Source organism: Parasteatoda tepidariorum, chromosome 3 (genome assembly GCF_982258835.1).
Source record: "Parasteatoda tepidariorum strain Cologne lab strain chromosome 3, Ptep-v5.0, whole genome shotgun sequence".
Classification (NCBI taxonomy): domain Eukaryota; kingdom Metazoa; phylum Arthropoda; class Arachnida; order Araneae; family Theridiidae; genus Parasteatoda; species Parasteatoda tepidariorum.
Genome location: NC_141757.1, coordinates 92690621 through 92708578, shown reverse-complemented (window position 1 = coordinate 92708578; position 17958 = coordinate 92690621). Strand labels below are relative to the sequence as shown.

The following is a 17958-nucleotide window of genomic DNA, read 5'->3' as shown; positions in this document are numbered from 1 at the left end:
AAAATATAATTTTTTTCGAAAAATGAAGAAAGTGGAGACAACATTTTTGATAGAAGAGAAGAAAGAATTATTTTTGAATACTGTACAAATTTTTGAAAAATTTGTAGCCTCTGAAGGCAGATCGTGGAGTTTAAGAGAATATTATTGCAATAGATCTGAACGAAAAATTTTTGTTTGTTGCTTTTCCTTTTTTTCTTTTTTTATTGCTTCACTCATTATATAACTTTTGTTTTTAAAAGTATTATAATAATATATTCAATTAATAATTTATTTAACTAAATAATAAATTTATTTGATTTAAAATTAAATTTGAACAATTTAATTAAAAATTAAATATTAATTTTGAATTAAATATTAGTTTTGAATTAAATAACTACATTGTTAAAGCATGGCATTGATGAATATTCTTATCTTTTATACACTTCAAATATTTGAGTAACTATGTTTAAATAATTCAATAAAAATAATAAAGGTTACAATTTAATAAAAATAATATTTTAAAATTAGATTTATTAGAATTAATTCAAATTTTATTATATATATTTTGAATTTAATAATTACATTGTTAAAGCATGTCATTGGAAGATATTCTTGTTATAGTAACTATATTATTAAAAAGTATACGGATATTTAGCCACAGACAAGAACACCAGATACTAACCCATATGCACACGTAATCATCAAACCCAAATCATGTCAGAACAGATTCTCAACTGCCAGGGTATACTAGCTTTTTTTTTACTTGCCTCATCATCAGAGAACATCCTGTATAATCTTACAGCACCAGACTTCGTAAAACACATCCTCCTAACTTTCGGAAATATTTAGCACTGAATCGATAAGACAACGATAAGTAACTATATTTTAATACTGAAATAAATTTATTTGTTTAAAATTAAATTTATGAAATTTAATTAAAATTTCAATGCAGAATTTGGGTGAATTTAATCTTACTTGCAATTTTAAATTTTCAGTTTGCAATAAATTTGTATGATATTCTGTTTTAACGAACATGAAAACCACAATAACGTAAATTTCTGTCACTGTATATTTTATAATATTTTAGTATATATATTTCTTAATACTTTTTACTACTTTTATTATTCCGAATAAATTCATGTCCGTGAAGCATATTATTTTAACGTTGAAGGAAAATTTCGTTTGTTTTGTTAACTCTTAACTTTGATAGAAGTATGAAAACTCCGAAAGTTATTATCACTCTCTGAATGAAACCCTAGAAGAGGAGATAAATTCTTTCACATTTCTCGGAGGTATTATTAATAACAAAAGAAGAAGTGACAAGAATACAATGAATAAATTAAGCAAAGCCAAAAGCAGCTTTGTAATAATAAATTCTGGAAAAATAAAAATCGACTAAAATTAGAATACTTAATACCAATTTTCATCTTCATCTACGGAACGAAAACAAATGGCACAATGATAAAAATAATTTGAAAAAACTTTATCTATTAATGAACAACAGTATCAGGAAAATCTTATGAATCAAATGGTCTAAAATATGAAATTCTTAGAAACGCTAATCAGTAACCAATTGGGATTTGAAATTAAGCAACATGAATGGAAATGCATTTGTTGTGTTCTCCGTAAGCATGAGAAGTTTAAAGAAAAAACACGCTTAAGATTAGAACCCGCAAGGCAAACACAAAAAGACAAGGGACTGTTACAAATAAAATAATAGCAATTGGGAAGACATGAAAGGCAGCAAAACATCAAACCACAAATAGAGTAACATGTAGAGTAAAAATAGGTCCTAAGCTCCAATCGGAGTGGAGAGCAGCAGAATAACGACATTCTCACAAAACCTGGTTCAACAACCATAGTATTGATACATTGAAGTACCATGTTAGGCAATTTGATACAACTTCAATGAGGTGTTAAATTAAACCATCTTTTTTACTAGATTAATCATATTATCAAGGAATGAAGTTTTAAAAGTATTATGATATCTTTCAACGTAGCATCATAAATTTAGTGCATTTGAACGATATTTTAGATTTATGAACAATTTTTCTGTAAGTTCAACCATAATATCATGTAGTAAAGTTTAAGAAGTACCTGTGTATGCAATTTTTATTTAACGTAGTGTCGTGATTTTTTTTAACGTCGTATCACGAATTTAGTCAATTTGAACGATATTTTAGCTCAACGCACTCAAAAATATACAATAAAGTAAGATAAAAGTTTTGATTTGATATTTTAATCATATTTCTACAATTAACTGAAATAGACAATGATTAAAGTATTTTACGCGTTGAGAAAAATTACTTATAAACATTTTACCAAGAGCTTTTATGGCAATGAGATGATTTTTAATTTAAAATTTTTTATTATTTTTTTTTTCGTTGACAGTATATTTAAATAACTATTTATTAAATGTCTATCCTAAGTTTTCAAAACGCACAGAAACTCTTGTTGTGTTAGACAATCTTCAACAGACTCATTCTAGAATTATAATTTTAAATTGGAATTTAAAGATTCATAATAAAGTTGAATAATTCATCTATATGTTAAGTATAATTTTGTGAGTACCTGTTTAAAAATATAGATGTAAAATTCGATTTTAACATTTATGTTGATTATTTATTTTATCTCCCTTTAAATTATTTCACGAGTGGAAGATATTTTATTGGAGCACGCTTTAAGTGTAAAAATCTCTGGAGCTAGAGTAAAGTTGGGATTGCACGTTTTAATCTAATTTCTAATATCAATTGTATGGATCAGCTATAAAAATGTTTTATTCAATGGATAAAATCTACACGTTTTAATTACGTGCTTTGTATCTAACTTTTAATTTAATGAGAAAGCTTTTAATCACGTAATTTAGAAAATTTTTTGAGGACTTGTATTTCATAATTAGGCTAATGTATTTCATAATTATAATATCTAATCTGAATTAAAATATCTATAATAATTATATGAAGAATTCGTGTGAGTCTGTGTGTCACTTTCAAACTTCGGAACAGTTGCACAAGCGTTTGGAAATTTGACCTGGGGCAATTTCATTCCCTATCTCAAAAATCGTGGGAAAATGTCAACTAAATAATTCGGTATAGAGGATCGAAAAATGGAATTTTCTCATTCATTTCACAACTAGTCATTGTTTTAAATTAAACTGTAAATGATTCCGTGCTTTTCAATCAAATATTTCAAAGATTACATCAGTGATGCTAGGTTATATCTTTCATTAAAAAGAAGAATTTATTACTCCTATTTTAATATTTAATATTTTCAGTTTCGTTATATCAGATAAAACCAATGATCAACGTATCAACGTTGATCATTGGTGATAGTACATAAGTGATAGTACAGGCGAACTACGTCAACAAATCTAATTAGCATTTCTAAATTTTCCTGAAACCACGAGTTGATTTCATTTATAATTATGCTTTAAAAAGGTGTTTATATGAAACTTAATAATTTTAAATCGGAGGAATTTAAATAAATAAAATAAGTTATGTACTAAAAAATAAAATTTATGAAGAAATGGTACTAAGTTACTTAGAGGAAGCATAAAAAATCGCTGTACTATTATTTGTGTCAATAATGCTTAATTAAATTTGGTATAAGGTTCTATAATAAAAAATTAATGTTCTGAAATAAGAAATAATAATATATGTACTAAAAATAAAAATTAAAAATGCCAATTCATTTAAGAGAAGCTGGAAAAATTGAACAAAAAAAATAAGATACGTTTTAAAGAGCAAAATTAATGAAGAAATGGAACTTATTTGTTTAGAAGTAAAGTTAAAGTATCGCAATACCATCTTTGACGCCAATGATACTCGTTTAATTTTGGTAATAGGAACTAATTGAAATGAAACAAATAGGTATTTGCTAAAAAGCAAAATTAAGAAATAAATAGTACTAATTCGTTTAGGACAAACCTGGAAAATCGCCATACTGTTATTGATGCCAATAATGCTTAACTAACTTATAGGCACAAGTGATATTTAGGAAATTGGTGCAGTTTTGATAGGCACCAAATATAGTAATATAGGTACAATGCATTATCTTAGTATATTTGGAACCTATTAAAACTATATCAATATTGTACAGTTTTAGTATAGATATTGAAAGTAGAGGTTTTTTTCACGGTTTCTTGAAAGGGACAAGTAATGTAGCGCTAAATTTTAACAATCATGAATTGGCCTAGAGCGTCCTATCAAGCAGAATTGGCCGTTGATTACAGTAATCGATTACAACTGTAATTGATTACAGATAATTACAGATATGTGATCAATTACTTGTAATCACGATTACAAGTAATAAATTACTTGTAATCGTGATTACAACTTTCAAAAAATTTTGATTACAGCTGTAATCATGATTACAATTTTGATTACAGTAATCAATTACTTGTAATCACGATTACAAGTAATCAATTACTTGTAATCGTGATTACAACTTTCAAAAAGTTTTGATTACAGCTGTAATCACGATTACAATTTTGATTACAGTAATCAATTACTTGTAATCAAGATTCCAAGTAATTGCGATTACAAGTAATCACAACAAAAACGATTGCGAGTAATTATGATTACAAGCAATCAAAATATATGATTACATGTAATCATGATTACATGTAATTTGATTACATGCCATTGTGATTACTTGTAATCAAACTATACGATTACAAGTTATTATGATTGTATACTATAGTCAAATTTTTTATGTAAGTATTCATGTGTTTACATATTTTTATGTACATAGAATGTACGCACGCATGAACGTACAATTTGCGATTCCTATACATACAATGTATGCACAAACGTTGTTTGTACGTACAATATTCATAATTATATTGTAATATACTTAATGCAATGCGCATATGCTTAGTACATATAATTATGCATTTATGATACATGTACGCATGTATGTTAGTTTGTACAAAAAGGCAATGTTTTGTATCTTTGTATACATAGACAATGTATGTATGAGCGTATATGAAAATAATGTTATGCGTTTGCATGCTTTTATGTACTTAAGTACATATATTGTATAAATTTACGATAATAGCACGTATATACAATGTACGTATGTGCATAAAATTGTACGTATTTACGTACAATATGTAAGAATGTTATTTAAAGGTGCAATTTATGCACATAGTTGCATAAATAAAATGCGTACATGTATACATGCATATTTATATGTACATCGATATACGTGCACGCAAAGTATGTACTTATGTACAACTTACGTATGTACTTGTATAACTACATACTTTGTTAATACTTATGAGCCTGTAATGCATGGATGTTCAAAAAATAGTTATATGCACAATGTACGCATGTACATACAACGTATACATGTACATAATTACAAGTAATGTGCAAATACATGCGTACATTTAAATATATGTAATTACAATATACACATACGTTGTGCATACATTAAAAACATTTATATGAGTAAAGTTATTAAAATTTGTTTTAAAATTTATTCTAAGGCATATGAAACTCGACCTCATATTTTTTAGAAAGCAAACGATAATTTTATTTTGAATTTTTAAATATTAATTCCACACATAAAATTTACCGTTTTTCTTACCATTTAAAAAATTTCTATGAATCATGCATTATGTTGTAAAAAAAAAAAATCTGTATTGTCAAACATTTCAGGAAAATAACTGAAAATAATTTTTTATTCAGAGAATTTCAAAATGATATAGAACAATTAAAGCTGAAAACTAAATTTAAATATCGTTTGATTTTGTTATTTAACTTGCTTGAGTCATTAAAAGTTAACTTGCATGCATTTTATTTATTGCATTGTACACATATTTAGACATAAATGTAATGTACATATGTATACGTGTAATGTATACGCATGTACAATGTATGTACATACATTCATGTATTGTAAGTGCATATATAGTACATATGGATATGCATACATGGAACATACGTGTATTGTACATGTGTGGATACATTCATTGGACATATATACATTGAACCATATGCATAAATAGGGATAGCATGCATGTACACATGTAAAATTTGTACGAAAGAATTATGCCCAATATATTTATGCACATATGTACTGTATATATACACACATATGTACATTATATGAACATTATATATTAATTTCATCATATGTACATTATATTATTGAGATGCATATATTGTACAGATGTGTACGCTATATGCATATACATCTGTACAATATATGCATCTTAAATGTGTGTATGTACGTACGTTATGCATGTCGAATGTATGTATAAATATATGTGAAATATAAATGCGCCCAATGTGCGTACAATCGTACACAAATGTATTATGCATATTTGGATACATACATTGAGCATGAACATATTATGTATATGTACATAAATACACTGGACATGCATATCATGTACATGCATGCATACATATGTTGTACATCCTTCAGATATACCTATATTGTACATGCATACATATATTATACTGTTCATAAATAAATTGCACAAGCATGCATGGGACATACATTGTACAGACAATGTATGTATGTTCGTACAAACACAAGTACTTCTATATACATGCGTACATGAACATAGATATACATTCTACATACACAAATATTTGCATAAAATGCATATATTCATTGTGCATAAATGTACATGTCTACATTGTTTGCACATACATACGTAATCATTATCTATATACATGCGTACATATATTTCATACCTATTTCATATATATATTTCATACCAATATAAGTGTATGTACATGTGTGTGAAACTAAATGTCTGAACATATGCACTAGATAAAATCATATGTACATACATTTTAGTTACATTCATTTGTACGAATACAAATGCGTACAAAATGCAATACATGTTAATACGTGCAAAATGTATCATTATAAAATACATTCTACTATCTACTGTAAAATATAATCATTTGTAAGAATACAATAGTCTTGTAATCGTGTATTTAGATTACATGTAATCATAATTACATGTAATCAAATTACATGTAATCAAATTACATGTAATCATGATTACATATAGTCATAACATTTGATTACTTGTAATCATAATTGCCCGTAATCGTTTTTGTTGTGATTACTTGTAATCGCAATTACTTGGAATCATGATTACAAGTAATTGATTACTATAATCAAAATTGTAATCATGATTACAGCTGTAATCAAAATTTTTTGAAAGTTGTAATCATGACTACAAGTAATTGATTACTGTAATCGACTATGTAATCATGATTACAGCTGTAATCAAACTTTGTAATCACGATTACAAGTAATTGATTACTGTAATCAATATTGTAATCATGATTACAGCTGTAATCAAAATTTTTGAAAATTGTAATCATGATTACAAGTAATTGATTACTGTAATCAAAAATTTTAATCGATTACATTTTTGGCCAACTCTGCTATCAAGCAATACGTAATATAGTTAATTTTTATTTTGATTGAACGATAAAGTTTTAGATTAACAATCGCTAGTCGGAAACGGGTGACGATTACTAAGAAAATGGCAACCAAAAATATCAAACCATAGTTTTTAATAAAATTGAACAATTCATCTATATCCTAGATATTATTTAGGGAATAATTATAAGAAAATATAGATACCAAATTTGATGTTTATATTTATAATGATTTGTTATTTATTTCAAGCAATTAAAAAATTTCCTACGAGCAAACTTTTCTCTAAAAAACCGCCCACGGAAAGACTTCTTAACTAAACTTCCTTCATTTATTATATTGAGCGAAAGTTTTATTTTTCGTCATCAATTTAAAATACCTTTTCCATTTTGAATTCCACATTATTTATGCCGCGGATCTTCGTAATGTAATTAAATTGTCAGAAAAAGCATTTACCAAGATCGAAAAAAAAATATTTATATCCTAATCTAACATTGTTTTTATTAAAGTTGTGTCATACACTAGAATTTCTCAGGGGAAAAAGGCCATTGTTTACAAGCAACAAAAGCTGAAATGATGTTGTTCATTAAACGATGTGAGTCTTTTTTGACCTTATCATAACTTTTATTTTTATCCTTTCTTTTTTATCATTTCTTGTCATGAAAGAAACAAAACACTGATCGATTGCAATTCCGCGAAAACAAAGAAGCAGTAATTCTTCTTTTGTTGTTTTTCTAAATAAACACCAAAAAAGTTAGATAACTAGCTTTGTTTTTCATAATAGATTGCGCATCACTAAGAAGATATACTTTCTCATAATGATAACAAGCAGCAAAAAAAAAATTCATTTCAAAACTCAACTCTTTTACTGAAAATAATATTTAAATTATTAGAAGAATCATTAAAGTGTAAGAAACTAAAGGCAAGAAAATTTAAATGGTTATTCCTCTTTTGATTAAAGAATCTTAATACAAATATTTCAGAAATGTATACGCCTGAAGTTCTTAAACTAAGAATTCATCCATTTCTGATAAAATATGGGTTTCACGATCTTCTGATATTTCTGTGAGCATTCCTTATTTTCCCCCCAGTTATTTTCTGTGCTTTGCATTTGTAACAGACATAGTTTCTAGCAGTGTTGAGCATCAAGTAAAAAATTGTTATCAACTGTAATTCACTACAGATAATAATATGTAGTGTATTATTTGCTTGTAATAGAGATTACAAGTAATCATATTTTACTATTGCTATTTTAATCATTTTTTCTTCTTTTTTTTTGGTTAATGGCGGGCACTTGGGTCTATTTCCCATTGGCCTCAGAAATGCCAGAACTGCTACTCTCTTCTCGTTACCCAGTGAGCACCTATGACTAAGCCACGGCGGTGGAGCAGCGTCGCCCACGTCATACAACCACAAACTCGTTTAAAGGACGGGTTACATTCACACAATCACACAGAAGAAAGGACATTGAACAGAGAGAGAGAGAGAGAGAGAGAGAGAGAGAGAGAGAGAGAGAGAGAGAGAGAGAGAGAAACATCCATGCCCTGAGCGGGATTCCAACCCGCAACCATCGGCTCCGCAGTCAGGCACGCTAACCACTCGGCCACCTGGTCGGTCTATTTTGATCGTTATTACAAGTAATCATATAATTATATAATACGTCAATGATTACAAGTATATTTATTGCTTGTGCTATTTAAAATACTCATATTTCTTACAGGTAAGAAATATGAGTATTAACATAAACATAATTTCTTTTAGGTAAGAAATTATGTTTTATGTAATACTGATACATAAACAGATGAGGTTGTATTAAATTGACAATGCAGTGACAAGTAACAAGTGTACTTGTAATTAATATGATACATTTTCATTCCCATTTCTAAAAAATAATTGATTAAAGTAAGGTATCAGTATTAGACTTAAAATTGGAGTAACAAGAGAAATTATAAAAAACAATTAATTAAAATTCAAAATATTTAGAATGCAGAAAATAGTTTACATGTTGTGCTTACTTTCATCGTATAAAAATTTTAAAAAATTGCAATATTCCTTCATTACTTGTAATTACGTACGATTTAAAGCAATTATAATTCGTTTTTTTTATTCCTGATTGCAACTTTAATTACGACTACGATTGCAACCAACAATGACTTTTTATGACGTTTTCAGGCTATTGTTTGTAATTAATTATCTATTTACCCAATTTTGGTTCCTAGCATAATTAATTTTTTTAAAATTATGCTTATTAGGAATTTATGATAATACTCTAATGTTTCCGTAAATTATAAGTTTCATGAAAATAAAAATTTACCTTATAATCATAGATCACATAATAATTAACGGTCATTTTTTATTTTTGCTACCGTTTAGTTGTAATGACGACAGCAATTGCAATCAAATCTATAATGACTTTTTATATAGTTCATTGCTTGTAATTAATTATATCTTTACCCAATTTTGGTTTCTAGCATTATTTATCTTTTTTTTAAAATTTTCCGACACTGGGAATATTGGGAATTTATGATCATACTCTAATGCTTCTGCAAGCTATTACTTTTATGAAAATAAACATTTTATTCATAATTATAGATCACATAATTAACTGCTTTGTGATTATTATTTTTATTGTTGTTTACTTAAAATCACGACTAAAATAGCAATTAATTTCATGATGATTTCTTAATCGCGATAATAAGTAAATCCTTTATTTTAATCAACAACTACATTTTTGCCCAATTTCTACTGTAGCACCATTTTACTTTGTAATACAGTTTATATAGAGAATTTGTGAACTTGCGTCAATATCGTTGATAAATATTTGTTTTATGAAAACTCGAAATTATTTTAATTAAATATTAAAAAAGGAAACTAAAAATACTAAAAAATATCAAAGAAAAAAAATGAATATGATTATATATCAGAAGCATTTTTGCAATTAAGTGGTTAAATAAAATTAAATGATATTTTAATACTAAATATTAAAAAAATTTGTGTGAAATTTTTTGTTCCAAGCTATACCACAAATAAGTAAAAAATAACTATTTCAACCTTGAAACCGTCTCAAATCCATTTTATAGATATCATTCCAAGCACAAAAGAACGGTTGATAACGGCGGAATGATAATTATTTTATTTATCATTTCAGGACTGCACGTTTTGTATTCATTACGAACGAGAATTTTCTCAATCGTAATGAGAAACAATATTTATTTTGATATATCTGTTTTATTTATCGCGATAAAGATCAGAATTGTAACTGACACTTTCTGTGAAACAGCTGCAAGGTACATGTATTGAAGGGGAGTTTGTTTTTCTTTTTTTCGTGTTGCACGAAAAATCTGAAAATCATTAGCAAAATATTCTTTTAAATATGGACAGTTTTACTTACACTTCCGGTGAACGTCTTACTGCAGCACGCAAGCGCAGGATCGCTTACGTTTGTGGTGTTATAGTATGCGGTGTTCTAGTTGGAACTTTTCTATTTTGGCTCATCAATGGAAGATCTTTTTCTGGTAAGAAGGGTGGAATAACACCGGACAGTTGTTCTGCTGTTCCAGATGCAGAAAAGTTCGATTGCCATCCAGATAGACCTATATCGGAAAAAGAATGTTTAAATCGTGGTTGTTGTTACAAAGCGGCTTCTGATCTAGGTGTAACAGATTTCGATCTCAAACAATCTTCATATATAGGTGTTCCATCTTGCTACTTTTCCAGTGACTACAAGGGTTACAGCTTTAAACTCTTAAAAAATGACGATTCTTCCATTAAAGGGCTGTTGACTAGAAAAAATATTTCGTCTGGTTTTACTGATACTGTACAAAAAGTATCTTTGGATATCAGCTATATTGATGATAATAGCTTAAGAATAAAGGTAAATTCTTAGTGTTACTTGTATACCTTCCATTTTTTTCATATTTAATGTTAATACATTTTGTGACTTAAATAATTTAGTTTGTTAGTTATTTAGAAGATTTTTTTTATAAACAGTGCGCAAAAAAAAAAAAAAAAAAAAAAATTAAAAACAGAATACCGTGGATAAGTTTTGACTTAGAGATCAGATCTTCACGTAATAGGACCCAGTTTTAATGGATTAGAGAAAAAACCTCAAATTTATTATTTAAATCGTGCATATGATATTTTAAGTTACGGAATCAGACACAAAAACGTGTTCTGTCTGAAAAAATCTGCCTTTTTTGACGAATTTGGATTTCTTGCCTTCAAAACAGAAAGGGGATTAGTCACAATCTGGGAAACATGGTTCCAATTTGTTTGGCCAGGAGAGAGATTCAAAATTATGACCTCTTAATGTTAATTTTACTTTTTGCGTATTTTGCCATATCTAGAGAACGAAAGCTCATGGCGCACAATTATAATATTTGTCTTTACAAAGATAATTCCATGCAAAAAATTATTTTCAATAATTATTTATTGCTATTTTATTTAATATGAGTCGAAAATTTTTTGATTTGCAAGCTTTACAAAATTGTACATAAATTTAAGAAAATTAAGTTTAAATGGCCAAGTTTAATAATCGAATAAAATCGTTAAAAAAATTCGTGAAAGATTGAAATTTTAGAAAGTTAAATACTTAAAATTTATTTTCCAGAAACTAATCAACCCAAATTTTTCAAATTGTGAATTTTGCCTTCATAAAATTATATTTTTTAAAATGATGTAAAAATTCGTATACCTTATACAAATCAAAATTTTTCGACTATTATTAAATTAAATAGTAATGAATAATAAAAATAATAAAAAAAAAATTGTTTTTGCATGGAACTATCTTTTGATAAATAAATTTTATAATTTTGTGCAGAAAGCTTTCATTTCGCTTAAAAGATTCTCAAAGTATATGAAAATACGCAAAAATTGTAACTAACATAAACTTATGATCGCTTTCCTTTCCGAATTGTCGATTGCGGTTTTCCACATTTTTTGAAGGTTAGAAATCCTTATCCGTCTAAGAGAAGATATGTTTATTTAGAGGAAGTATGTTTTGGTTTCTGATTTCGGTACTTAAAATATCATCTGCATTAATTAGTTAGCATATTTGAAATTTTCCCTTTAAACTTTCCCTGAATCGCAGTTATAGAAGATCCGATCACTGGATCAAAATCATCCATTTTTTGTGCATTGTACTCATATTAAAAAATATCACGGTTAAAAACCGTAAAAATTAAATTTAACTGGATATTGGAGTTAGGTTATATTAAACTTTTCGTTGGGTAGTGGACATTGGAGGTGTTCAAATGAACCGTGAAATGAGGCTTAATCAGTTTATCTAGTGGTGCCATCCATCGTGAGAAATGGGAAGTACTAGACTTTCTTGTGTAAAGAAGCTCTGCTCTGCTGCCATCGATGCCTATATGGCAGCTTTATAATCTAATTGCCCAGTGTCACCAATTGAGGAGTGCAGGACACTGAAAGTTTTTCATACGTTGAAGAAAATATTATGGTGTCATCGATTGACTGATTAGTCCTCTCGACTAATGTAGGAATTCAGCTGCAAATAAAGTTGCTTCATAAGATGTTCACCACACATTTATTAATTTAAGATTATTTGACATTTCGGTGATGGAACGCTTATGATTTTAGATGTTTGATGATAGAAAACAAAAATATAAATTTGTAACCTTTATCACATAGCTCAGTTTAAAACTTTCGGAAAACGTGTGATCGATTCTCATTGGTTATTGGCCTAGTTGGCGTGGATAAAAATCTAGGTTGTTTAACCGTATTAAGTGAAAACTATCAATAAATGATTTTTCTCAACATTAACAATTTCAATGCTTTCTACTTTATGATTAGTCGAGAGCGTCTTTGTTGAACATATTAAAGTAACAATTCCAGGACTATTACAGGGAGAGATTTCGATCGCTTTGCAAGTATTTTGTTATAAAGTCTTGTCATCAAAACTAAACAAATAGATAACATAACAAATCAATATCTAACAAATCAATACCTCTGGGGGTACTGGATTGGAGATTGATCATTCTCTGATTCAGGTCAAAATTACGATCTATGGATGAATGAATAGATGTATGAATGGGTCCGCCCTATAAACGGGTGTGATGTATGGGTGTGGCAGAAGTCGAATTCTGGTGCATAAATGGCGCCACTAGAAAAACAAGAACAATCGCACCCCTCTGTCTTCACAGGCATACGGAGAGAGAGAGATCAAAACTAAAAATATTTTTTCCCAATTATTTAATCACAGCAACATCTAAGGAAAACAACTTGGAGAATTATAAATAAATTTAATGCAAGAATTCAATAAAAAATTTGCTTAAAATGTTTACTGTTGAAAGTCTTAAATGTAAAAACATTCTAAAACTGGTAAAACCATCTTTTGAATATTTTTTGTTTAGGTTTCATAAATTTTATACGAAATACACTTTTCAAAATGATTACGATAGTCGATTTAACAATAAAGGTTACTCAAAAATTTAACAAAAAAAGTTATGGTTTTATGCATTCAAATATATATTTCACTTTGAAAAAAAAGACTTCGTTTCGGCTTTAGAATCAAATAATACAGTGGCATTAATAAATAAAATGGTAAGAGAAAGAAATGTATATACATAAGAGAAAAAATGTGTATTCCTTCCTACTAGAAAGTACTTTTGCTCTGTTGGAAATATAGCATATTTTGTAGATAACAAAGAAAATAAAAAACTATCTCGTATGGGCTTAGTGCAGTTGCAATAGTTTTGTCGTTTTGTATTCTTAAATATCTTCACTTTTTCTTCTTATAGCTTTCGAGGTTTTTTCTGACACTATTCACACAAACATGCATAAAATTTGTTATTTTGAAAGAGTTCGTATATTTTGCTTTTAAAATTTGCGTTATAACAAATAAAATATGCAGTGATTACCTACCGAATATCAAAAAGTATGATTTTTAATCTTATTTTAAACAATCTCTGACCTTCGAAAGTACTTAAAATAAAGTTTCAAATTTTACATAACATGAGATATTTTACCTTTTCAAAAATTTATGATACAAAATTTTTTTCTTGTATATCATATTTCACTTAAAAATAGAAATTTTAAAATTGAGATTCAAAAAATTATTCCGAAATAAAACATTTTTAAAGTCGTTTACGGAAGGAAATGAAAACGTTTGCCCAGTAAAATTAAATTAAGAAAAAAAGTTTTTTAATAAAAGTCGTTTGATGAAAAAAGAAAAAGAATGGGCCAATTCTCTGACTTGGAGTTTTTGGAAATCGCTCCAAGATGTTTTAACAATACCGTTCACAAACAGACAAAAAAGCTTAATCGGTTTTAATCTTAAGAGAAAAGGGGAGATATTTCATCCTTCTCTTTTTGCAATAAACGAACGAGTTTTTGGTTAAATTGAAATATTTTTAAATTAAGCTTTCATTTCACTAAAAATATTTTCTAACACCGCACCGACAGTATTTCTAATTGTAATTTTCATATCAAAATGTTTTAACATATATTCATATGAAATATACACATAGAAATTGATAATTTTATTAGTGCATTTTAAAAAGAACGAACAAAACAGTTTCAGTAAGAATGTAGACTTCTAAAAATCATGATTTTTTTTAAGGTTTTAACTTTTTTTATTATATTTTTTGTATAATTATTTAAATATTGGTTAAAAAGAATTATCAAATAAAGAATAATGACGTCACTTAAAATCTATGAACTGGATCATTTGAAAAGTCGCTCGCCAAACGATTGTTTAATTTTTAAAAATTAGATGAATTGTGAGCGAGTTCTAAAAGCTCTGTGATACGGAACAGACCCATTGTCTTACAAAATAGTTTGAAATTATAAAATTATAAGACAGCGTTAATATATCGGAATGAATGCAAAACTAATAACGTAAAAAGATAACAATATTACGATAATTGAATTGCTTAAAAATTTGTAATCTTCCTTTCTGATTTTGTGTACTTTCTGTAGCTAACTGATGCCGTGTCTAAGCGATATGTCCCAGACACTCCTCTCTACGTAAATCCATCTCCACGAAAGAATCCTTTGTATGATGTGAAATTAGATAATGATGGATTGTTAACAATTACAAGAAAATCAAGTTCTGCTGTTGTGTAAGTAGAACACATAATGAACATAATAGTTATTTCAACATAACTTTTGAAAAAGTTTTCCTCTTTTTAATGGAAAAACATTATACTGTTGATTGTGTGTGGATTATAGATGCTTAATTCTGACTTATTTAAGTTATAAATTTAATAAATAAGGGATAATTTTATTTCAATTTGAGTTTGGGATGAAGTGAAATTAAATGCGGTCAAATAGTAATCATACTAAAAGAAGGAAAAAACAATCTTGGGAATTTAAAATGTATATTGGCGGCATGCAAACTACACTCTTAAATTCTGCAATTTGAAAAAGCAAATGGGTGGTTAATTTTTTTTTTAATCATTGAGCAGATATTTAAATCGAAGCAAGCAAATGTCATTCGCGATCGCAGCGAACTAAAGGGGGCGTTGTTGTATGAAGACGAATAATTGCGATTTCTATATGAACAGTCATTTAGTTGCTCTGGAGACGTCTTTAATTTAGCGTGTAGCATTGTAACGTTCCTTATTTTTTGTGGCTTATTAAATTAAATTAAAACGTATACCATCGACCGAGGTTATTTTGTTATCCAGCGTCATTTTGACAGTTTTTGATTTTTCAAAAGGAATCAAAGAGCATTAACAAATGGGCATTACACTTGAAGCAATGCGCTGATTTTAAATTATATCGATAATCTTGCACTTGAAGAATTATGTGGGCTATAGAACAGACAAATAACTTAAATATTTCAAAAGTTATTAAACTTTTTTTTTAAAAATTCACCACATGGATGACATTCTTTTACTTAGATGAAAATTATCAAAATTATTACGTATTCTCAGTTTTTGCAAAGTTTTATGAGTTTAGGTAATCAGCATTGGAATAAATTTTTAAATATTAAAACTCTTAAGCTCCATCCTTAAGCTTAGGAATTATTTCTCTTCCACCTATTGTGAGAAACGTACAAGTATTTTAAACTGTAAACTTGTAAATTTAAAATTAGAGAAATCGACAAACTATTGTTGATGGTACTGCAAACTTATAAGTATGAAGAAGAAAACTTCATCAACTAAACAAATTAAATGTCTATAATTTGTACTTAACAATGACATTATATTAAACTTTTAAAAATATTTTGAATGCATTTGGTGAACTTTTGAAAGTTCATTTCATTAGATAAGTTAGACCATCTAATATCTTACATTTGTTTTAGGTTTAAAACAAAACTTTCTCAACTGATCTACAGCGATCAATTTTTGCAATTGTCCACTTTTGTAGCCTCGCAAAATTTTTATGGTTTCGGAGAACACAAGGATAGAATACGCAGGTCTTTTGATTGGACAAGAATTACTCAGTTTAATCAAGGAGATCTTCCAGTTGTATGTATAAATACTTTCATAACATTTTTTTTAACAATGCTCCCCAACATCAGTTTTGCTGGATAGGGAGTGAATGTGCTGATATTTTAGCTAGAAGACCCAATATGTCAGCGGAAATTTCTTAATACCTTTCGAACTAAGCGAATTTTTAAATCTTCAACTTGGAGAGATCATTGGAATACGCAAATTAATAGTACATCATATGACATTTATTCTATCCTCAATAACTGTAAAAGTATATCCGCCGATCGCCGAGTTGTAATTGATAGGCTACGCATCGGTCACTTCCCGTATACCGATATGCATTTATATAAAGCAGATCCTACATATATAGATCCACAATGTCAAGTTGGCATTACTATTGAACATACTTTAACTCACTGTAGACGATTCAAATATTTCAGGAACAAACTTTTTGGGATATTTCAGGAACAAACATCCTGGCTTTAAGAACTTTACTAAGTACTTTATGCATCACAATCTTTTTAGAGTTTATGAAAAAGGACTATCTCTAGTAATTTAAATATAAAAAAAATTTGTAACTCTCTAACCTAAATATTGGCATCGTATAAATATTTCTGATTCTTGCGAGAATGAAGTTCAATCTACCAACATGCTAAATCCTAAACCTAGGAAAACTTCACCATTTTTTTAAATATTTAAATATGAATTTGTGTAAACTGACAAGCCTTGAATCAAAAATTGGAGCATATAAGTTTTTTTAAATTAAAGAAAATTCTCTCCACTGTTTTTGAGCTCAATAACTTCTCAAGGTGGTAGAAAAACCATTTCAATGCTGCTACCCTTGCAGACAAATTGGTTGAACGAAACCATAATACGGTGCAAATCTGCTATAACTTCGATTAGGCTGTAAGTTGAACCATGTTTCCGTTCAAGTACTGAGTATTAATTTTAAGAAGTACCATAATATGATTGAACTTGAAACCATGTTAAGGATGCTGCAAATCTGAATAGTGTTAAACACACTCCAAAATTTCCAAAAGTGTATGATTTGCTTTTTTATATAACAATAAGGAAAAATATGAATTCAATATGTAAAATTAAGGCGGGAAGGAAATAATGAAGAAATATGAAGGAAATAAGTAAAATCCTTGATTTACAGTGCAAAAAT

General features: G+C 28.0%; 1 protein-coding gene across 1 annotated transcript in view; it reads left to right on the top strand.

The window, feature by feature from the left end:
- The first annotated feature begins 10488 nt into the window (after positions 1 to 10488).
- The window catches only part of LOC107444857 (lysosomal alpha-glucosidase), a 42936-nt gene continuing 35466 nt past the window's right edge, over positions 10489 to 17958 (top strand). Inside the window, exons 1-3 of the mRNA XM_021145003.4 lie at positions 10489 to 11266; positions 15331 to 15473; positions 16661 to 16826. Of these exons, the coding sequence (XP_021000662.3) occupies positions 10766 to 11266; positions 15331 to 15473; positions 16661 to 16826 (810 nt within the window). The 5' untranslated portion in view covers positions 10489 to 10765. The remainder of the gene's footprint in view (positions 11267 to 15330; positions 15474 to 16660; positions 16827 to 17958) is intronic.